This window comes from Tigriopus californicus, chromosome 8 (genome assembly GCF_007210705.1).
Source record: "Tigriopus californicus strain San Diego chromosome 8, Tcal_SD_v2.1, whole genome shotgun sequence".
Lineage (NCBI taxonomy): Eukaryota > Metazoa > Arthropoda > Copepoda > Harpacticoida > Harpacticidae > Tigriopus > Tigriopus californicus.
Genome location: NC_081447.1, coordinates 9,686,907 through 9,709,805, shown reverse-complemented (window position 1 = coordinate 9,709,805; position 22,899 = coordinate 9,686,907). Strand labels below are relative to the sequence as shown.

The window sequence follows — 22,899 nt, the reverse complement described above, 5'->3', positions numbered from 1 at the left end:
GATTTTGGGTAGTTACAATACCACAATTTTAAAATGTAATGGAATTACAGTTCCTCTTTCGAAAAAAGGAACGAATTTCTGTAACATCAAATCTTTGAGTTAACATCTTGATATATTAACAATTTCATGCAATTTCCTCAGGTTCTGTTTAAGCAAAATCTTGTTTTCACCAGGACCTGGGCAAGTTAAAGAGGACATAGATTGCCAATAATGTTACAGAGGCCAAGCTGCAACATACACGTAACGTGAGTTGGAAGAAATACAAAATGAAATTGAAAGACTCATTGAGATTGAATCATATCGGTTCGAATCAAGAAGAAAAGAAGGGACCAAGAAAAAGAAGTAGAAAGAAAAACATGTAAAACAGAGCAAAACATCTATTTTAAGTGCTAACTTGTTCTGTTTACTAGACATTGCGAAACGACTTCAGGAATGGGAGAAATATTTATAAGTTTAGAATTTTATTTGGTGCATGGAGTGTTTTGATGAGATCGAGCGGCTGATAATCGTAATGAAAGAGAAAACTAAAATTCATTTGTTAGGATTTTTGTCGGCATACATATCAATTCTTGAGCTTGCAAGGAGCAATGGATTACTTCTGTATGAGATCATCTCTTATTTTTTGGGTGAATTTTATTCTTGATTGACCGAAGTAATTTCGTTACTAATGCCCTGTTAACATCGTTGTCCTTGATAGAGCCATTGAGATTTTGTAGGGGTCCGATGTGTTGCTTCCCTGTCTTCATACCTCTAACACATCCAGAAAAAGAACAAAAATCCAGGTTTCACACAGGGGTTTTTCAAAATTCGTTTTGGCCTCTTTAACTTTCCCTTTGACTTCACTTTTTAATGTTCATAGGAGATTCTGTCGTGTTCAATGCTTGTTTCTTTGAATTTTTTCCACCGTCATTTTTTCAGGATTAGCAACTGGAACTTTGTCTTCAAACCATATTGGCCTATACCATTTGATTTCATTAGGGCATTCCAGAGATTGATCGGGTGACCTCTCCATTTTATTCTGCTTCCCAACCAAGCACCGATCCCAATAAGAGAATTCGATATGGGGTCATACCATTGATTGATACACGGTAATCATACATGGCCAATCTCTCTTTTCTTAAAAGATTGTAAGACTCAGTCGACCATCTGAGCTGCTTAAAATTTATTCGATTATGGCATAAAGCCAATCGCCACGTCAGTCACGACATATCTCAAGGCTCAAGTAAGAGACTCATTTCGACCAGTGAAAGGTATTGTTCTCCAACTGACCATTAGGTATGAATAGCATATACACATCAAAAACCAAGAATATTAAATTTAGAAAAGCAAATAAATGGAAAAACATGCTTATGTAATATTTCAGCAAAGGAGCCTATCAGCAGGTAGTCTTAGGTATGGATTGGTAATAGGTTTGATGGTTTGGATGGTCATTTCAGCACGCATATTTTACAGAAGCGCCGTTGCAAGACGAAGGCAAAACGTCATCACGTCAGATCGATCGTTGGAACCGGGGAATCCTTATCCGCTCAACGGCAAAGTCCTAAAAGGAATCAAGGGTGCGATGAACTGAGTAGTGAAGAATTAGAAGAGGCACGTCGACGCCACATAGAAGTTCCTCCAATGACGCCAAAAAAGAGCGTCAGTGTTGAACCCACTGGAGAGCAACATTTTCCCCTTTGGGCAAGGAAGAAATGACCGGTCGGTGGAAGAAGTGTATCAGATTTTGTCGAAACTGAACGGTAAGTCTACTGTTGAAGACGAGTTTGGGCACAAGGACCTATATAAGAGAATCCCAAAATAACCAGAGGTATCAGTTGATCCCTTCTTGACTTCAAGAGCACATCTCATCCCAACCATGAATAAAGTAAGTCAAATTGTCAGCTTGCCATGGGATGCCAGTTCAATAACATGAGACCAAAACCTGCTTCCAGTTCGTCGCCGTTCTTTCCCTTATCGTGGCTGTGGCCTCAGGTGCCCGCATTCCCCGTGACTCGGGATACTCCCAGAGTGGATCCCAGAGGGGCAATGCCCAAGCTCAAGCTCCCATTGGTATTGTCTCTTCAGTCTACAATGGCCCCACCGCCGAGTCGCAGAACTTTGACTTTGCCTTTGAGACAGAGAATGGCATCCGGCAAGAGGCCACTGGAGAGATGAAGACCATTGATGACACCGAGGTGGTCGTGATGCGCGGCAGCTACACCTATTTGGATGCCGAGGGTCGTGATGTGACCGTGACTTGGGAGGCCGATGAGAATGGTTATCGTGCTGAGTCTGACATTTTGCCCGTGGCCCCAGAGATCCCATTTGAAGAGCAACGCCAGGCTGTGGCCGCTCAAATCGCCTTTGCCCAACAAGAGGAACAAGCCGCCGCTGCCTCTTCCACTTCCAACAGATACGCCCCTGCTCCTGCCAACAGCTACTCTGCTGCGGCTCCGGCCGCTCCCACCAGCCAATACGGTGCTGCTTCTCCTGCTCAACCCACATACACGAGATACAACTACTAAATATTGAATGGGATTCAATCAAAAAGGATTCAAGAGGTGACTGTTAAGTCACCTTTTGCTGGCATCGACAACACTTTCCCAACTTTATACGCTATGATTATTTATTAAACATATGAATATTGATTGTTCTATCTGCCATTGCTTCTAAAACTTCAGTTTAGCGAGATGTATTCTAATGATGCAGTAGTATCAGTCTCTTACCGTGAAAGAGGTCCCTAGAATCAAACCTAGATTGCCATGGAATCAAAAAAGGATTCATGGCTTTTTGGTTGTTTTTTGCTGGTTTGTCCTCGTGCATCATTGCAGTGACCGCATTTTTTCACAAACGTATATGCTTATTTATTAAACATATGAATAATGATTACTTGCCCTATTATTGGTCATGCTTGGAAGTTTATTTGTTCATTAAAAAGCAATCCATGCCATACTCTTGACTATTTTTTCTTCTTTTTACGCCGACATTGTTGGGAGGACAAGATGCGTTTTAGCAATTTCTCGACATCATTTGGTTAGTTATGAAACAGGCATATTGTCGACATTTAGATCATTCTTTCTCATCCTTCATCAGTATCAGTGGCATGTTGATGTCCTCAATTCAATAGTCCTTTTCTCAAGAAGATTCATAAGACCTTTCAATAGAGTATGGACGACTGTGTGAATGAAGACACAGGGCATGGTTGTTCTAAAAGTGCACTTTAGTGTGACTGAAAGAGCAAAGAAGGAAAACATTTTTGCTTGGTTTTCTTTCGAAAACAAAATCATGAGCAAAATTATGAAAGAGCAAAGAATCGCTTTAGACAAAAAAGCAAGTGAATATTGAAAAGGGAACCACCTACATTTTAAGCACTCTGATCTACTAAATCATTGTAATCGCAATCCTCTTGTTTCGGCCTTCAGCCTCCCATACCTAAGGGGCACCATTTCAATTATCTGAATTGTTGTTTAAGCATTTGGACGCCTAACGTCAAGCTGAACAAATGATAAATTGATTTTTCTATGAACATTTGGCACCTCAGGAATCTAGACGTAAATTGAAAACTGAAAGGCTTGAAAATGTGAAATATTTCACCCAACCCTCACCGTGATCCAAGTGGACTTTTTAGAGATTTGTGCTACAAAACTAACAAATATTTTCATATTGGTGTAGTTCAGCCACAAATACTAATTTGGCTCAATATTAAAAGAATTAGTGTTTGCTTCAACAAACCAGCAAATTGAAATAAAAGACGAATTCATGGTATGCCATGTTCAGGTTGGTTGTGATGCTAGTCTAAATTCTCCCTCCACAAACTGACCGAAACCAGGGTGTCGCACTGTAGCGCCTATCTAAACTCCCTATTACAATCCGCTGTCTCGAGTTTTGGGCAGCTGACTATTGTTTACATTTTTGATTCATTCTGTTTTGACCCGTGAATAAAGCAAGTCATCGAACACCTCTCACGTTATTCGCGGCGCCAAAGCACTACATTTTTGCTTGAATTTCTTTTCCTTAACAGCTAATTGAGAGTGAAGGCTACGCTCATTCAAAAAGCCACGGGAAGCCCAGACTATATCTTGCCGAAAACAAAAATGCCGAGACATATGAGAGTCCTATTTGAAATCAGGACATCACGGCCATCCAGCACTTTCCACTCTAAATCACACTTTTAAAATCAACAAAATCTGCATTCGGAGTTTGTATGTGTTGTAGTGTCTCTCTCGGGACTAGCACGTGGGTAGAGTCACTTTTATCAATCGGTGCTCGATTGTTTCAGGAAACTAATGATACCAATAGTTGTTTTCAATACTTGTAGACCCTTCACTAGCTACTTTCTCTCACTCACTCAGAAATCTACCATCGTTTGTTGTAGAGCTCTCTAGAGGGCTAGTCAGAAAACGACACTAACGAGAATTCTGAGATTGTTTTGGCCCCCTTGCGGCTGCCTGGTGTATGCCATGGGGATCGGCTTTGAACACATTTAGTTTCGTGATTCTCGAAATCAAGTTCCGAATTCAGGGAGCCAGTGAGTTGATGGTTCGTTGGTCTGCTCAAGTTGAAACTGCGTAACCCAAGAGAAGTCGATTAGCCCGACACCCTGCTGCCCAACAACCAAAATGTGTTCAAAGCGGTTCAAAGCAAAGTCCCAGGTGGCTTGGTTGGAGTGACGACTTTTCTCTGACAAGCCCTCTAGAGCTCTCTAATTGAAGAGTACAAGCATGAAAGGCGACACCCGACGAGCTCAGCCACCAAGATCCAAGAAGCCAAATTTTATGACAATGGAAAATAATCGGAACCAGTTTTAGGTGAAAATGCGTTCTTTAATCCTGCCGACGACATTTTTCAAAAAGAGAGGCAATGTCATGTAGGTTCATGCTCCGGTGATTTTTTTCTTGCTTTTTCGTTTGAATTTGGAGCAATTCAAGAAGTTTATTCAGATATTGACGGAAAGTCCAAGTAAATCACCCAACTTCGACCGACATTGTCAAGAAACGTAATAAACGGATGTCGCGTTCGTTGTCTGGACGAAAAGGGTTGCCAGAGAAGACTTCAGCGTGGCGTTTACATAAGATAAAAGTAACTAGCACATTCAAAGACATCAAATACACCTAAACAATGATTTGAGCACTTTTTTCAAAAAACTCAGTTCTAAGTATTTACATTTACTTCACCAATCAGGCCAATCTTGAACAATCCAAAATGGCCTCAAATTCATTTTTTAAGTTGGGTGATTTACCTGGACTTTCCGTCAAAACTTGAATATACTTCTTGAATTGCTTCAAATTCAAACGAAAAAGCAAGAAAAAAACTGCTGGAGCAAGAATTTACATGACATCGGCTCTCCTTTCGAAAAAACTCTTCGGTAGGATTAGAGCACGAATTGTCACCTAAAAATGGTTCCGATTATTTTCTATTGTTATAAAATTTGGCTTCTTGGATCTTGGAGGCTGCGCTCGTCAGGGGACGCTTTTCATGTTCGTACTCTTCTACTAGAGAGCCCTAGTTTGTTGATTCAATTTAGGCTCATTGTTATTAACCCACAGCCCTAGCAGACATGAAATTGCCTGTTCCGGGAAGGACAATTTTGGGTCATTTTTGGGCCATACCTAATGTTTTAGAGCTGCGAGATTGAAATTACTATCATTGTAAATCGCCCAACGTTCGACACGCGTTTATCCAATGCCTTGCTAATTCCAATCATATAATCAGCTTCAGCAAAACGGTTTCCTATTAATAAAATCACATTTGTACATAGAGTTTGAATATATAAAAACTTCACATGAACTTGTAAACAGAATGGGAATAAACGTTAAGTTTGGCGATTTAAGATGTTTGGATGTGTATATACACTTCACCTCTCACTTGTCCTTCCACAAAGTGTTCTCTCGTCGAAAGCAGAAGCAGGAACGCAAGTCGGGGTGCTAATTAGCAAGTTACCCCTTTACAATCATAACTGACCTCAATAGTGACAAGTCTGGTAGCATGCCACAGCAAGTTATCCAGGGCCTCTAAATCCAGCCCTTTTAATACTGTTTTGCGCTTTTTTACCATCGAATTGTGAGCGACTCTTAGGGCAGGAGGCGCGGCGTAGTGGCTAGCGCAGTTTCCTAGCATGAGAGAGATCCCCGGTCCGAATTTCCTCCCCGACCTTTCTCAAAGGAAACTTTTAGACTCTAACCACGCCCACAGAAAGAGAACCAAAAACTGATACCGGGCTTAAAACTGCTTAACGGAATTATTTGGAAGTGGACGACGTGATGGCTGGCTTCGCTGGCCGGGCGAGCCTCAACCCCCCTCCACCCCCATGATGTTTTTCAATCGTCCCCCTTAAGGAAAATGATGTTTTACACTAAGGAGTCTTCATAGAAATTTATTTTTTACTGATGCACAAACAAGACTCAATCCAAAGATCAAAACCTCTTGAAAAACAATAATCAAGCAATTTTGACCTTAAAAACCACCATTATACTAGAACAACTGAACAAAAACTTTCTTACAATTTTTTCCACTTTTTTCACGTTTTCGGTACTTTTTTGGCTGATTTTCACAACTTAACACTACTATTTTGCCCAAAATAACAAATAATTTTTTCGACCCTTAGTAATTGCATACATTAACAAATTGATCCCTCTTTTTTCGTCCAGTAAAAAAGCAAGCTACATTTTATCTAGCCATACCTGCCCACGGTAGAACCCAAAACACTTAAAGATATTTGCTCAAATTCGGAGATTTTTAGTTTCGCTTTTCTTGTTAAAAAATACAAGAACCAACTTTGGTAAATAAAACTGTACATCATTAGAGAAATTTATGTTTAATATATTAATCCACTGAAAACCTATCACAAGATGGCATTTTCGGAAACGTGCTTCAGAAATTCAGCATGCAGAAAAAGCTGATATAGTTTAAATAAAGTCACTTAAAACTTACTTAAAATAAAAACTGCTCTACTGTGATGTCATAATTGTCAACCAAGAGTCCAATGAATTTTTATGTTAAAGTTTGAAAACTCGGCTTTTCGCTTTGATGGCGAGAAAGATTTGAAAACTAGTATTCCGTTAGCATTAGCCCAGCTCTCCCTGGATGGACGTGACCTTCCAAGGGTGAATTGGAGTGAATAATTTATCATCATTTATCATTGTAATTGTTGGTGCTAGGGTCAGTAGTTCCAATCTCACCCAACCAGAAGGGACGGTCATTCCCTCATTNCAGGTGCGATCTAACCAGGTTAACGTCTTCAGTAACAGGCCCCCCCCCCTACAAATGTCTGGGAGGGGAATTGAACTAGGGCCCTCTCTCACGGTAAGAGACTGATACTACTGCATCACTAGAATACATCTCACGAAACTGAAGTTTTGCAAGCAATGGCAGAGAGAATCATTGATATTCATATATTTAATAAATAACCATAGTGTATAGAGTTTGGGAAAATGTTGCAGATGCCAGAAAAAGGCGACTCAAGAGTCACCTCTTGCATCCTTTTTTGATTGAATCCCATTCAATATTTAGTAGTTGTATTGCGTGTATGTGGGTTGAGCAGGAGAAGCAGCACCGTATTGGCTGGTGGGAGCGGCCGGAGCCGCAGCAGAGTAGCTGTTGGCAGGAGCAGGGGCGTATCTGTTGGAAGTGGAAGAGGCAGCGGCGGCTTGTTCCTCTTGTTGGGCAAAGGCGATTTGAGCGGCCACAGCCTGGCGTTGCTCTTCAAATGGGATCTCTGGGGCCACGGGCAAAATGTCAGACTCAGCACGATAACCATTCTCATCGGCCTCCCAAGTCACGGTCACATCACGACCCTCGGCATCCAAATAGGTGTAGCTGCCGCGCATCACGACCACCTCGGTGTCATCAATGGTCTTCATCTCTCCAGTGGCCTCTTGCCGGATGCCATTCTCTGTCTCAAAGGCAAAGTCAAAGTTCTGCGACTCGGCGGTGGGGCCATTGTAGACTGAAGAGACAATACCAATGGGAGCTTGAGCTTGGGCATTGCCCCTCTGGGATCCACTCTGGGAGTATCCCGAGTCACGGGGAATGCGGGCACCTGAGGCCACAGCCACGATAAAGGAAAGAACGGCGACGAACTGGAAACAGATTTTGGTCTCATGTTATTGAACTAGCATCCCTTGGCAGGCTGACAATTTGGCTTACTTTATTCATGGTTGGGATGAGATGTGCTCTTGAAGTCAAGAAGGGATCAACTGATACCTCTGGTTATTTTGGGATGCTCTTATATACTCTTGTCAAAATCCTGTCTTCCTTCACAACCTGAGTTACAGCTCATTCAATTTTGACAATTTCTGATCCACTTCTTTCACCGACCGGCCATTTCTTCCTTGCCCTAAAGGGGAAAACGTTGCCAACCACTGCTTACATTCACCTGTGGGACGCATGCCAGATATGACGCTCGAGTTTGCGTCATCGAAACAACCTAACATTGTCGGCAACCATCAACTCGAAGCAACCTAACGATCGCCCCACTCATCGCCAATGCTTTCCGTTTGCGAGCATGCAACATCGAGCGCCGAGGAGTCACGTTGTGCGTCCCTGGACTGACTTGAACATTTCTGCCCTGTTCAATCGTTCAGATGGAAATGAAGCTCCTTTCTGTTAAATACTCATCAGGAGACCATAATTCGATAGGCAGTGAACTAAAATCATGGTTTGGAATAGTAGTGGTAGTTTGAGTATTTTTTATTTCTCAATGTGATGCTCGATTTCAAATTTTCATGGTTAATTTGAATTTGTTGCTGTGATCTTGGATTCTGCTTGATTTTTTGATAAACCTATGTCTTCTTGCACTATGGTACGTAGGAACCCAAAGAAAGTTACCAAACTAACCGTTTTCGACAATTATGATTCACATTACGAAAAAAGCCAACATAATGGGGTCCCTTGAAAATAATGACAATAACCTTTTTGCAACTCTTGGTCATGTCATGGCGTAAAAATAACTTTAAGATAAAATATGATGTATGTACATTATGCAGAGGTTTGTTGATAAACAAGAAAAATGTCAAGAAGGTAAAGGCAATAAAATAGTTGACTAGAAAGTGAGGACTGAAAGTGAGCCATTATTCCGGCATGGAAAGCGATACATGGCTGGAATGTTAGCTCCTTGATTCAAATTGTTTAGTTTGCCTCAAGTAAACATAGTCCATTCTACTGGTTTTTTAATTGGTTCATGACACACCATTGTAAGCAATGTTCGGTGCAAGTATGTACCTACATAAGTTCAAGTGAGGACGGTACTCGGTAATGCTCAAACTATGCTTGTTCTCTTTCGAGATTTGAAGAGAACTAATTGTTGAACAATTTTCGTTGTTGGATCAGCTCAACTCTAAAAATCAAAAACTCTGCAAGTCCGTCCTTTCTTCGCTTCAATTGTGTCAATGGCCACTAGCAAACACGTCAGCCAATTTGAAGAAACACTTTTGATCAAGGGTGAACAAAGTTGTTTCCAATCCAGTTTCAAGTAAGCAAACCTAACCTTTACTGTAGATCAAATATCAAAACGTTTTAAACAAAGAGGAATGAAATATGTTTCGAAAACATGTGAAGCTTTGCTTTCAAATCANTGTTCAAAAAGCCCTTTCAAGTTTCCAGAGAAATTCCCAAACACAAATTGGCATATTTCTACCTCAAAAAGTCGTAGGGAATAACTTTAACTTTATTGCTTTATGAAATTCTAGTCCATATAAAAAACTTACCTACCTAAAAACATAATAAAAACTAAAATTTTCAAAAAGCTACTCCATGTAAATTAGGAGCACATTTAGTTAGCTCTTGAATATTATGTACGATATCATCTATTTCACCGCTACTTAGTTACATCGGATTTAGTGGTTCAAATTTCATCGTTTTTGGCCCCAAAATGCCCCGGTTATATGTTAATTCAATGATCGGCATATTCTTAGTGGGGGAAATCAAAAGAGACTGCGCAATTTTTGGGTTAGCAGGGATGCTGACTTGTTAAAGGGGTACATTTCTTTATGTGCCAATTCTATTGCGGTTAATGTTCAGGAATCCTGATTAGAGTTGTTACATTCTTGATTTGCACACTACACTTCTTTCGGGCCTCTAACTTTGGGCTTGTCTACTCATTGATGGCCGTCTTGGGACTCGTTGGCGCCTCGTTCTGACGCCATCACCACTCTGTTAGTCGCTATTATTACCCAATGACATTATTACTCAATGACGACTTCATTGAATGGTGTTTCACCATACTATTTTCAATTAGTTTCAACAAAGTCTTCAAGAAATGACAAAATCTATGACATTGTTTGTTGTATGTATTGTCTTCAGAATTCAAGTGAATGCATAACTAAGTGTACACATGATGATTGTAAAACACATTTCCAAAGATTGCACTTTTACACTAAAAGTTTTAAGTGACATTATATAGCATTTTTAGCTATTGTGAGACTATGCAAAAACAGGAAAAACAATCTTTTGTATTTGTGATATTGAAAATCGATATTAAATCTTTAGGAAATTGAATCCCCATATAACCAGGGCATTTTGGGGCTAAAAACGATTAAATTGGGACCACTAAGCCCGAGGTAACTAAGCAGCATTGAAATAGGTGATATCATAATTCATATTCAAGAGCTAACTGAATGTGCTTCAAGAAGCAACATTCTACAGCAACAACGGAGTTTAGCCTAAACAATATCTGGCATGAAATTGGTGAGTTGTGTATGTGGTCATTTTAAGTTATAACTTCAATCTTAATGTTAAAAATGTTATGTTCTACTTCAGTTCACCTCTATTGCACTGGCCCTTATGGCCTCAGCTCTCATTTCTTCTGTCATGGGAGAGAAAGTGCTCAGAAGACGGGGTCGAATTGTTCGAGTTCTGAAGAGTCGACGAGGACGAGGGAGCAAATTTGGTGCACGACTGGCCAAGGAAGCTGTTATGCAAAATCAGAACATTCAAATCGAGAAAGTCCCAGCTGGTACCTTCTCTTTGGAAGAAGTTAGATCCATTGGTTCTAGATATGGGCCTCCTCAGCAAAATGCAGTGCCCGTGAGTTCTTATGGATCACCAGAACAATCTCCAATACAAACACCCTCTACCAGCTATGGAGCTGCTGCCCCTGTACCAGAAAGGGTTGCATCCTCAAGCTATGGATCTCCTCAAGTTGAACCAGAACCCATCCAAGCTCCCTCCAACAGCTACGGAGCTGCTGCCCCTGCACCACAAAGGGCTGCATCCTCAAGCTATGGATCTCCTCAAGTTCAACCAGAGCCAATCCAAGCTCCCTCCAGCAGCTATGGAGCTGCTGCCCCTGCACCACAAAGGGCTGCATCCTCAAGCTATGGATCTCCTCAAGTTGAACCAGAACCCATCCAAGCTCCCTCCAACATCTATGGAGCTGCTGCCCCTGCACCACAAAGGGCTGCATGGGGTAGGTTTTTGATTTTTTTTGCTTTTATAATGTTTTTAGGTATATAAGTTTTTTATGTGGGGTAGAATTTCATAAAGCAATAAAATCAAAATTGTTCCCCATGATTTTCTGAGGGAGAAAAATGGCAAGATGTTCTTGGCAATTTCCAACAAAACTTTAAAGGGTATTTTTACCACCATGTCAGCCAATTTGAAGAAACACTTTTGATCGAGGGTGAACCAAGTTGTTTCCATTCCAGTTTCAAGATGCGTTGCATCTTGGACCTGGGCAAGTTTCCCTCTTCGCTAAAGTTTGCTCATGTTGTTCCAATTTTCAAAGGGGGAGATGAGTCGCTCCCCAGTAGCTATAGGCTGATTTCTCTCACTTCAAATATTGCGAAGGTGTTTGAGAAGACCATGAAGTTCAAACTTGTTGAAATTCTTGAAGTCCATGAAGTCCTTCCTCCTAACCAGCACGGGTTCCGAGCACATTTTAGCACGGTTACCAACTAATTGAGCATTCAGAGCAGGTCATTGAGGGACTGGAAAGACACGAGTCAGTTGATGTTTTCTATCTTGATTTTGCCAAGACTTTTGATAAAGTAGATCATGGCCTATTGTTGAATAGACTTCATGACATTGGGATTCGAGGCCAGGTTCTCAATTGGATGAAAGGCTTCATTCATGTTCGGAAGCAAATAGTGAAGGTTGACATACATGATGTCAGGTCAGGTGTTCCCCAGCGCTCCATTTTAGGTTTTTTAGTTTTTTTGCCTTCTTCAAAAGCTTAGTATTACTGCCAGTCTCTCTTCTTATGCTGACGGTACAAAGTTAGTTTCGGGTAGGAATGGCCAAGATTCCAGTAGCCTTGCAAAGGACCTAGAAATAATCTACTCTTGGGTTACTAAGAGCAATATGGCCCTGAATGGAAGGAAATTCCGCTCAATGACCCTCGGGTCAACTCCTTTGAATACTCCACTCGTAGATAATGGAGGCAAAGATATTGAGCAGGGCTCGTCTATGAAAGATCTAGGTGCAGTCCTCCAAAATAATGGAAAGTTCGGTGAGCATATGCAGTTGCAGTATATCGCACGTTTGAGTCCAGAGACAGCATCACAATGCTAACTCTGTTCAAGTCGATTGTTCAACCACATCTTGAATACGCTTCACCCATTTGGGCTCCAATAAGTTCAGCAGGTTTGCAAAAGTTCGAACAAGTCCAAAGATGTTTCACTAGGAACATCACAGGAGCGAGCTCTCTTATTGGGAGAGACTAAAAAAGTTGGGACTGTACAGTGTTCAGAGAAGGTACAAAAGGTATCTGATACTGTGCGTCTACAAAAGCATCCATGAGCTTTGTTCGAACCCAGGATTTAGGGTCAATTCTAGTGAGCGTCGAGGCTTAATGTGCGTTTTGAGAGCACCTTCAAGTCCTCGAGAAACCAGGCTGGTTCGAACAATGAAGTCCACTTCTCTTCTTTCTCGGGCTCCTTCATTGTTTAATTTGCTTCCCTCTAATATTCGTAGGGAATGCGTAGGCCTTGTTGATCCATTAGCATCTTTCAAGTCAGACTTGGACAAATTTTTAGATAGCATTCCAGATCAACCCTACATTCAATGACTAGCTCGGTCTGCCAACTCAAACTCGTTGGTACACGAAATATCATATAAAGATTGAAAGGTAATAAATTCACGAATTATAACCTTTCATTTCAATAATACTTATAACCTTTCATTTCAATAATACTGGGGAATACATTCCCTGTAGTGGTAAAAAAAAACCGTGAAAAAAACAAACCAAACCAAACCAAAAAAGAATGAATTGCTCATTTGGAATCAAATGTACGGTTTAGGAGAAATACATTTTTGCTCCCGTTCAAAGTCCATATCTCAAGAAGTCCGTGATATATCGAGCGGTAAAGACCACAGATAGTACCTTGATGTTAACTCTGTGCAAGTCGATTGTTCAATCATATCTCGAATATGCTTTCCCTACTATCCAAAGAAAGAACATTGAAAGTTTGAGAGAGCTCTCGCATTGGGAGAGGCCAGAAAAGTTGGGACTGTGCAGTATTCAGAGAAGGTACGAAGGGTATCTGATACAGTACGTTTTCAAAAGCATTCATGAGCTTTGTCCCAACCCAGGGTTTCTGGACAATTGTACATAGTGACCTGAAAAGGCTTGAAGTGCGTTTTGAGAGCACCATCAAGCCTTCAAGGAATTCCTTGGGCTCCGTCATTGTCCAATTTGCTCCCCTCAAACATTCATAAGAAATACATGGACGTTGATGTTCCAGCAAGTTTTAAGTCAAATTTGGATAGGCTTTTGACCAAAATCCAGATAAAACCCATATATTCAATGGCTAGCAAGAGACTCAAATTCTAATTCATGTTTACGTAATTCGTCGGTTGATCAGATATTATGTGAATCTAAAGCTAGTTAAAAATATAAAAAAGTCATCTTATGCCTTTCCCAGTTGCGGCAAGGAATTACTCAAAAAAATCCTGGTTCGAACTTTAGGGAACTCAAATCTTTCAATTGGACTTGAAAAATTTATCTTGGGGGAATTGGAAAGACTGGAGAAACTTGATAACTCTTGAAATAAGCTTCAGAAGAGTCAAATTGCCCTCAATCTATATAACTCGGTTAAATAAGAGTTTGAGCTTAAGGCTCAATTGTGTATCTTATTTTTAAAGATATCAATAATTTAATGCCTCAGGTTATCAATCATAATAACTAATGAAAAGTGGAAACAATTTCGTTGATAAATAATTAGACCTGCCAGAGGTTTTGACCCAACATATTGCAATATTTCTTGTTTTCTAGGACTGATAGGATTTTTGGGATGCAGATTTCTCAGTTGCATTGTCTTCTTGAGCAAATCGGATTTGCGCAGCCACCGCTTGACGTTGATCTTCAAATGGAATTTCAACTGCAATTGGCAAGTGCTTTGCATCAGCACGGTAGCCATTCTCGTCAGCAACCCAAGTGACAACATAGTCGGCTCCGTCGGCTCCTGTGTATGAGTATGATCCTCTCATTACGTACACCTCTGTATCCTCAATGGTTTTGAGTTCGCCCGAAGATTCTTGAGAGATGCCATTATCTGCTTCAAATGAGAAATCATAAGAACGCTCAAAGCCCTCACTCCCTGGGGTATTAAAGACGGATCTCAAAATAGCAACAGGGTTGGCTTCACCAAGAGATTGTCGACTTAAAGATTGAGTGCTAGGAGAAGCAATCTGGGAATCAATTTGTGGCCGTCCATAGCTTGAGGACGCAGCCCGTTGTGGTGCCGGGGCAGCAGCTCCATAGCTGTTGGAGGGAGCTTGGATTGGCTCTGGTTGAACTTGAGGAGATCCATAGCTTGAGGATGCAGCCCTTTGTGGTGCAGGGGCAGCAGCTCCGTAGCTGTTGGAGGGAGCTTGGATGGGTTCTGGTTCAACTTGAGGAGATCCATAGCTTGAGGATGCAACCCTTTCTGGTACAGGGGCAGCAGCTCCATAGCTGGTAGAGGGTGTTTGTATTGGAGATTGTTCTGGTGATCCATAAGAACTCACGGGCACTGCATTTTGCTGAGGAGGTCCATATCTAGAACCAATGGATCTAACTTCTTCCAAAGAGAAGGTACCAGCTGGGACTTCCTCGATTTGAATGTTCTGATTTTGCATAACAGCTTCCTTGGCCAGTCGTGCACCAAATTTGCTCCCTCGTCCTCGTCGACTCTTCAGAACTCGAACAATTCGACCCCGTCTTCTGAGCACTTGCTCTCCCATGACAGAAGAAATGAGAGCTGAGGCCATAAGGGCCAGTGCAATAGAGGTGAACTGAAGTAGAACATAACATTTTTAACGTTAAGATTGAAGTTATAACTTAAAATGACCACATTTACAACTCACCAATTTCATGCCAGATATTATTTAGGCTAAACTCCGTTGTTGCTGTAGAATGTTGCTTCTCGAACCACCTTCAACAAACTGTATTGAAGAAAAGCTCAGCACATCCCTTTATCAAGGTAGGTCCTCGGTGTGAGCCAAGAGTCGTTACAATCGACGACCTCGTCTTTACTTGAAGATGACTACCGGTCCTGAGGTGGTTGAAAACCCCATACGCCAAATTGGATTCTCAAACAAGTATCACTTTGTGCGTCAGAGTCACTTCCGCTGTTACCTGACTTGGAAGATTGCAGGTCATTGGATATGGAGTGCTATGGGGCCTGCGCTCGTCCATTTGCTCTTTGGGGAACCCCGAGCGAAGATGACCACATTGCATGGACTGTGGGGAGAATCCAACCAAAGCCTCGAGGGCTGTAAGTTTGTGAGACCATCAAACGCATGAAACCCACTCCGACAGGCATCGAATTAGAAACGATTGACTGAACGAGAAGCTCAAAGCAAAAAGCAACACTTCCGCGCATGGGAGACAAGTAGAGACTAGCAGGAGGTGTTGTAACAGTGAATGATGTGCGTCAGAATGCGAGCATCTGTAATTACCGTCATTGACCGCGGATGGCCTCATAACATTCAGATCATCCTTGCACTACTTCAACGTCCAAACTCGTTTCGTTGGATAACAAAATCCAACTTAGTGAGCCCAAAGATAAAGGCCAGATAAAATTTGACACGTCAGATCATTCATTGTGAGGTGTTTTAATGCGAAATAGTCCAGGGAAGTAACAAGTTTGATGAGGGTCTGTCCAATTCGGAGACGAGTTTGGGTGATTAACCAAATTCGTTGGTGGGTCAATGGCTCTATTCGACAAGTTCGAAATGTCGACAGAAGAGTGTATAGACACACACATTATACAGTCTTTGAGAAGTTCCGGTTAATGAGAACCATCAAAATAATCTGGAAACGCTCAGTTCGAATTGTTTTGAGATCCTCAAAACATCCGGAAATACCCATCCCAGACTCATTGGAATGCACTCTCGCTGGATAGAATTGTCAATGAGACAAAACAACTGAGCTGACAGAAAAGATCTACTTCCAATCCATTGAAGTGGGACATATTCTAATTCAAAGATAGTCGGGCTCCAAATCCTCCACCTCTTCCTCTGGCAATGGCGTTTGACTTTGTTCACAAAAGAGAATAACACTAATATAAAACTCTCGAGACGTCAATTCCAATGTACTTTTTCTTTGCCTTTTTCATATTGAGCGGAGCCAGTTGAAAAGAATATACCTTGTGATAATGGGCTTGATGAACGCTTATTTTGTTACGCATTTCTAAAATCAAGACTTTTCCAAGTTTAAAACCATATTACGCTTGATCTATTAACCTTCAACTTTGAATTACTAAATGTTTGCTTCCTTCCCTTTTGAAACTCCACCCAAGTCTAGTAAACAAGAGCATGAAATTCGTTTGCTTCGATTGGGTAATAACCGTACCCGGTATTGATTTCGAGCCAAAGTCCCTGGACCAATTTAATTCACAACGATTTCAGAAAAATAAACGATAAACAGTTCATAAACAATACGTAACAAAAGTCACGATGAGATGTCTCGAAGTTAACCTTGATAGTTGTCAGTAAAAGCTGACAAACCACCGGACCTACTCTGGAAATTATTGAACTGACGGTTGCTTGGAAAACCATTGCCATAGTTGTTGAAGTCTCTTGCCACGGGACGATTCTGATCCTCAGCGGCAGCAAATTGGATTTGTTGTGCCACAGCTGCGGCTTGCTCGGGAAAAGGAATGGCTGGCGCCACGGGTAGATTGTCGGACGTTGGATGAAACCCAGTCTCATCGGCATACCAGGTGACTAACACATCCCGACCATCCGTATCCACATAGGTGTAACTCCCACGCATCACCATCACATCGTGATCCTCAACACGCTTGAGTTGACCAGAAACTTCTTGTTGAATCCCATTTTCAGTGGCGAAAGAGTAATCAAAGTTTGGCGTTTCCGCACTCGGTGTATTGAAATCCGACTTCAAAATGGCAATCGGTTCCCCGATCCCGGCTACGCCGTTGTACGGCGGCACTTGGCGGGACACGCGACGGCTAGAGGCCAGATCCGTGGAAATGGAGATGAGACCCAGGAGAGCAAAAAACTGGAAGCAAGGATTTGGGAGGCTTATGATAAATAGGCCCGTAGCCGTGTGTACATAGACTGCTTTGTTTCTTACCTTAGTCATTTTTGAAGGAATTGAGTACACTAGATGTTGGTATGAATAGAGAAATGGCTGATGATCGAATGACAGAGTTGAGATGAGATTTTTTTTCTTTTATACTCTTGGATATTAGGAAAAATCTCACGCTTTGGCGAACGATTGGGTTGGCGACAATATTTTAGGGTGGTGTACCTTTGGGAATTGTTGTACAAAATTTGAATGAAATTTGCTTCCTTGAACACAAGGCAAACACTCACGCACCCCAAACACCTTGTACACTTGATCGATCTCAATGTCAGTTGATCTCAACGTTATACTGGCTGGCTGGCCATTTCCTGAAGACGATAATGTGTAGCTCCACGCTAGATTGCCCCAATCCACATCCTTTGATTATTGTCATGATTGCAACTGATTTCTACGATTGGCTCAACATAATGTTAACTTTGCATTGATACTTTATTTGCATTTCTGGATAAATACATAGTAGATAAATAAGACGTTTGCAGTGTTATAAGCGGATCTTGCATTGTGTGAACGAATATCTTTTCTTTCGTTTTGAGTGAGGAACCAGTCGTCGTGGTGCTGCTTATTCGAGGAGGTATCGAATGTAATCGGGTTGCGAACGGGATTTGGCTTGAACGGGGGACACACGCTCATTTCCAAAGGTGCGGGTGGAGCGGCCATTGGTGACCTGAGATTGCGATTGGTATCGGTTTAAGGGTTCAGGCTCAACGGCTCGGGTTTCCTCTACGACGGGCTCATACTGGCGACGAGGTTGAGCTACTTCGACAAAACGGACTTCTTGGACCACGGGCTTGGATTCATAAGTGGGGATGTCCTCAACGGCGTTACCAGACGTATAACCGCTTGATGCAGGAGCAGAAGCACGGAAGGGGGCGGCAGTGGAGGCGGGTGCAGGTGAGATCACAGGGGTTGGGGCAGCTCCGTAGTTGGTGGTGGTTCGAGCCGCAAATGTTTGAGATTGTTGAGAGCTGGCACCTGAATAATCCTCCTGAGAGGCAGAATTGGCATTACGGGCTAGTTCCTCTTGAGCAAATCGAATTTGAGCGGCCACGGCGATAGCTTGGTCCTCGAATGGAATCTCAGGAGCAATAGGAAGGATATCCGACTTGGCCCGGTAACCATTCTCATCAGCTTCCCAAGTCACAAGCACATCATCTCCATTCTCATCGATGTAGCTATAGCTACCCCTCATGACCATCACCTCAGCACCGTCGACCTCTTTCATGGAACCAGTTGTTTCCTGCTTGATACCATTTTCGGCCTCATAGGAGAAATCAAAATCTGGATTATCGCCAGTGGGACCATTAAAGACAGATCGGACAATGGCAATTGGCTCGGCAGGCGCCACGGTGAGACCAGATCGGGAGTTGGCACCTGCATCAGCATATGAGCCCGAGTCTCTCACATATCGAATGTGAGCACCAGACCCAAGAGTCACGGCCAAGGTAATGAAGGCAATAAACTGGAAAAAAAGGGGACAATATTGGAACAGTTCCAAAAGGAGGAGACCTTTGGATAAAGTGGCAACACCATAAAGGAAGAGTATCTCATACTTGTTTCATGGTATTTGTTGGGTGGTAGATTGATGGGAGGGCGGTGGTATATGGAGAGTAAATAGAGGATTGTTGATGATGATGGTGGTGATGATGTTGTTGCTTCTCCGATGGAAGTGAATGAAATGATGGTTGGAATCACTTTTTTATTGCCTTTTATACATTGCTCCAATAAGACACAATTCATCCTCACTCTCCAGATCTCAGTAGATTTCAATCAGGTTTTACCTGGTGTATCATCTTGAACGACCAAACACTCTGAATAGTTACCGGTCTTCTCCTTGTCCTCCTTCTTGTCCTCCTGCTCCTCCTCTTGCTCCTCCTCCTCCTCCTTCTTTTCCAGATCCTCTTGCTTCTCCTCCCTGCCCACAGGCGCAACAATTGGCATCTCTCCGGTGATCTGATATTTCAGTGGGTCGGGTCCAGTGGTCAGCTTACGGAAGATTTGCGTCAATCACCCAGGTCCTTGAAGGGCGACGAGAGAAGAGTCGACAGCTTGTCTCAGCATCAATTGAGTCTCCTCTCGCTGTCTTTGTTGTATGTACCCACATTGTCCCAAGACCAGATACAATAGCAGTCTAATCAGTGGTCACACATCATAAACTTTGACTGACTCATGATTCGAGCGAAAAGCAAGCCTCTTGTGGGCAAACCCGGTTAGTTGGCGAACATTCCCCAAATGATGCATGATAGATGATGATCAATAGAGAGGATTCCAAAGAACAACTTGTCCGGTTTTGAACTGTATTTAGATGACATGATCCCGTCCCGGAATTGTCCCTTGAACAACGAACAACAGCATGGCAACATTGTCAGGTGTGATCAACTGACCAAGATGATCCGATTTGACTTTGATCTCGTCGGTGGAATGTATTCCTCGTCATTGTGCATCCGTCAGGATTTAAAAGGCTCAGCGACTTTTGGGGGAAGAAACTTGATACAATTTGAATTTGAACTTGAACTTGAATTTGTACGTAGAGTGAGCAGACAGAGCTGCGCGAACATCTGACTTCCTGGTGAATGTCTGCATTGCAGGAAATTCTCGCTTGACCCATATACCGTAGAGACGAGATTTTTTCACACATACTGAATGTTTTGTAAACCGATCTTCCGGGGCATGAAAACAAATTTGATCACCATTGCTAATCGCATTGCAAGAACTGCTTGCCAATCCCAATGTTCGGTGAAGCGTTCCTTACTCGAAGTAGGGATATGCTTGAAGTAGTAGGCAAAATTTCGAGAGAGTGGATCTCGATCTTCATGTTCACCTTGCGGCGATCCGATTAAGATCATGCAATCACTTACGAAATGAAGAGACTTTGTTTACCATTGATCATTTTGACCACCCTGATTCCAAGTAAGTCCCATTCCTCACTTTGATTTGGCTTGAAACGATGCTCGAAGGCTTCAAAATGATGGCATGCCTCTGGTAGAACCCAGAATAATTGGCTGTTTTCTGTATAGAGTCCCACCTTTACGGATCCATTCGTGACACTCAGGATCAATTATTTGGCAAGAAACACACGGACAAGATTCGGAAATTGGAGTCTGAGGCAAACAACCCAACCATGGTGGTAAGGCCTGGATGAGTATGTACATGTACAGCATGTGCAGTCCGTGATCCAAGTAACTGACTGTACGTTGTTTATTGAAGACGGTACTCTAGGCTGGACGAACCCCCGATCATTTTGAGTTATGATGACATATACATTCCTCAGCCCATGGAAATGAATACCTGATTTTGAGTCTTTCTTCACCAGCAAAATTGAAATACCTAGCAAAATATCCTCATAGATTTCCTTGCTTTTCAATGATGTTGTTTTTGCTTCAAGGATCATTGCAAAATCAAACTTATCTAACTAACTCAAACATTTGTTTTGCTACTTTGACTTAGAACTTCAAAGGCACCATCACGAATGTTTCCCTATTCAGTCTCTAAAAGTCTTTGTTGAATATACATTGGTTAGATTGTACTTCAACATGTCCATAATGGCAACAAATGGTCAAAGATAATTCGAACCTACTATCAAGAAGAACACTTTCCGATTTTCTTCTCAAGAAGTTTATGGGCCTTTCTATGTATTGAAATCTTGAATTAAACTTTTGCAGTATTTTTAAAACGTGGTTAGATTGCTAAAGAAAGGCTTTGCCAAAGGCCAATGTTTCTTTGGTATGTCGGAACAAATGACATTACAACATCTACTCGGCCAACGTAGGTGTTTGTCATCATTTAATGGTGAACCCAACCCAGGCAGTGACTCAGGTGGACTTTAAATGCCAGACATGATGGCATAAAGAATTCGGTCATATGGGTCGGTTATATGTGTCCAAATGGGACACATTAAAGTGCAATCTGGCCAAGGAAGGTATGGGAAAAATGAAGCCAAACACAAACACTTACCATAGTCTCTAGTATCAGAAGAAATATGCAGCATGTTGTAGGGCTTTATGAGGCTTACTCGAAAATCAGTATCACTCACAGTTTTCGATTTAGTTTTTACCTTAGAATACTTGCTTGCCATTCTTGGTAAATAAGAGCCCGATTTCAGTAAATGACTATGTGTTCTTTTTGCAGACTCGGTCTGGTTATCAGTAGATGCAATCCTAACTTCTTTTGCCTCGTTATTTCCTTCATGATATTCATATTTGAATGGCCTTTACCTTTAGAGAAAAGGAACGCATTAATTTGAATCGAAGATTTTGGTCCAGTGTGGACCTCAGATGTTCTTCTTTGATGAAATGTGACTGAAGAGATATTCAAACATTTACCTCTTTCCTCATCTTCATTTTCAATATCCGGTTCTTTCCATATCTACCCAAAATTGATGAAATACTTAACAATGAACCCATCTAAAGCCACATTTGAAGCACTGGCCAAATAGCTTATATCCAACCAAGTCTTCCGAGCATTTCTGTTTCCAAAGAAAGGGAAAACTAGTCTTAATCTTAATATTCCGATAGGCTGCTCTTTTCAGCCATTCTTTTGGTTGCTTCGCAGTCCGAGACTGCTTAAGCACCGTTATAAACCATGGGTGTCTAAGTGAGAGGTCTAATTGGAATGACATAAATATTTCAGCGTGCTTATTCTCACCTGTTCCGAGCCATTTTGAGCGAGAAAAGTGTGAGACGGGAATTGGGCCGTATTTTTCGAATGGGCCGCGCTGCCGCCACTCTGAAGAGGACCAACCAACGCTTGTCCGCTCAAATTAAAGCTCGTAATAGACTGAAGCTTCCAATGGAAGATCACGAGAATTTACGAGTCAAAGAAAGAGTTCAAGAGAAGCAATCACCGAAGCACATTGTGCACAGCATTGAAATTGGCAGTGGGGAATACGTGGTGGAGCCTTCTTCCGATGATTTTTGGGACTTGAGTCAGATCACGCAACCTCAGGAGGAGCTCTTCGACTAAATGAAACACCTTTATTGGAATACGTTTTGCATTTTGTATGGTCTAAAATGTTTTCGTTTAGGAATAGAACCAATATTTGAGCGACTTTAGCGACGGAAAAGAACGAAATACGTTACCAGGACGGTCTCTTGGTCTGTGTTCATAAAATTACCAGCGGGATAAATCGTCTTTGACAGTCGAATTTTGTGCTTGGTCGCACTTAAATTGAGACCCCAACCACGAATCCTAAGGTGGGAAGGCTGCCTATTTGGATCATTATTACCATCTTTCAGTTGGAGATGAAAAAAGATAGGAGTCTCCTAGGAACCTTTCAATGTGCACAAGAGAAGTTTCCTATTTGATTCGTCGATTCTCTTTCATAAATCACCCCTGGAAACTAATGGAAACGCCTGCACGCCCACACCCACGTATCTATGTACCCACAATCCCTTTCG

The 22,899-nt window shown here is 41.9% G+C and overlaps 6 protein-coding genes across 6 annotated transcripts; 2 read left to right on the top strand and 4 right to left on the bottom strand.

Moving 5' to 3' along the window:
• Positions 1–965: 965 nt before the first annotated feature.
• On the top strand, positions 966–2,562 carry LOC131885136 (larval cuticle protein LCP-17-like). Its single transcript, XM_059233073.1, has 3 exons — positions 966–1,088; positions 1,453–1,864; positions 1,932–2,562. Exons 2-3 carry the CDS (start codon positions 1,856–1,858, stop codon positions 2,502–2,504), a joined length of 582 nt encoding a protein of 193 aa, XP_059089056.1. The 5' UTR covers positions 966–1,088; positions 1,453–1,855; the 3' UTR covers positions 2,505–2,562.
• Positions 2,563–7,365: 4,803 nt separating this feature from the next.
• Positions 7,366–8,208, bottom strand: LOC131885148 (larval cuticle protein LCP-17-like). Its single transcript, XM_059233087.1, has 2 exons — positions 8,125–8,208; positions 7,366–8,057 (listed from the first exon to the last, which is right to left on the bottom strand). Exons 1-2 carry the CDS (start codon positions 8,131–8,133, stop codon positions 7,485–7,487), a joined length of 582 nt encoding a protein of 193 aa, XP_059089070.1. The 5' UTR covers positions 8,134–8,208; the 3' UTR covers positions 7,366–7,484.
• A 5,792-nt stretch (positions 8,209–14,000) lies between these two features.
• LOC131885150 (pro-resilin-like) lies at positions 14,001–15,638 on the bottom strand. The gene is made up of 2 exons (XM_059233090.1): positions 15,262–15,638; positions 14,001–15,189 (listed from the first exon to the last, which is right to left on the bottom strand). Exons 1-2 carry the CDS (start codon positions 15,268–15,270, stop codon positions 14,185–14,187), a joined length of 1,014 nt encoding a protein of 337 aa, XP_059089073.1. The 5' UTR covers positions 15,271–15,638; the 3' UTR covers positions 14,001–14,184.
• A 1,132-nt stretch (positions 15,639–16,770) lies between these two features.
• LOC131885204 (endocuticle structural glycoprotein SgAbd-8-like) lies at positions 16,771–17,648 on the bottom strand. Its single transcript, XM_059233162.1, has 2 exons — positions 17,495–17,648; positions 16,771–17,419 (listed from the first exon to the last, which is right to left on the bottom strand). Exons 1-2 carry the CDS (start codon positions 17,501–17,503, stop codon positions 16,871–16,873), a joined length of 558 nt encoding a protein of 185 aa, XP_059089145.1. The 5' UTR covers positions 17,504–17,648; the 3' UTR covers positions 16,771–16,870.
• Positions 17,649–17,916: 268 nt separating this feature from the next.
• On the bottom strand, positions 17,917–19,572 carry LOC131885015 (uncharacterized). Its single transcript, XM_059232936.1, has 2 exons — positions 19,057–19,572; positions 17,917–18,965 (listed from the first exon to the last, which is right to left on the bottom strand). The coding sequence occupies exons 1-2, from the start codon at positions 19,063–19,065 to the stop codon at positions 18,066–18,068; spliced, it is 909 nt and encodes a 302-aa protein (XP_059088919.1). The 5' UTR covers positions 19,066–19,572; the 3' UTR covers positions 17,917–18,065.
• Positions 19,573–20,223: 651 nt separating this feature from the next.
• LOC131885028 (uncharacterized) lies at positions 20,224–22,554 on the top strand. Its single transcript, XM_059232952.1, has 3 exons — positions 20,224–20,413; positions 20,521–20,630; positions 22,133–22,554. Exons 1-3 carry the CDS (start codon positions 20,365–20,367, stop codon positions 22,463–22,465), a joined length of 492 nt encoding a protein of 163 aa, XP_059088935.1. The 5' UTR covers positions 20,224–20,364; the 3' UTR covers positions 22,466–22,554.
• Positions 22,555–22,899: the final 345 nt, after the last annotated feature.

What these genes read in the sequence shown, in the direction of transcription:
- LOC131885028 (XM_059232952.1), top strand. Translation starts at nt 20,365, where the DNA reads ATGAAGAGACTTTGTTTACCATTGATCATTTTGACCACCCTGATTCCA. An exon ending in TTTGACCACCCTGATTCCAA is followed by an intron (nt 20,414 to 20,520) that starts GTAAGTCCCATT and finishes TTTTCTGTATAG; the next exon opens with AGTCCCACCTTTACGGATCC. An exon ending in CAAACAACCCAACCATGGTG is followed by an intron (nt 20,631 to 22,132) that starts GTAAGGCCTGGA and finishes TAAATATTTCAG; the next exon opens with CGTGCTTATTCTCACCTGTT.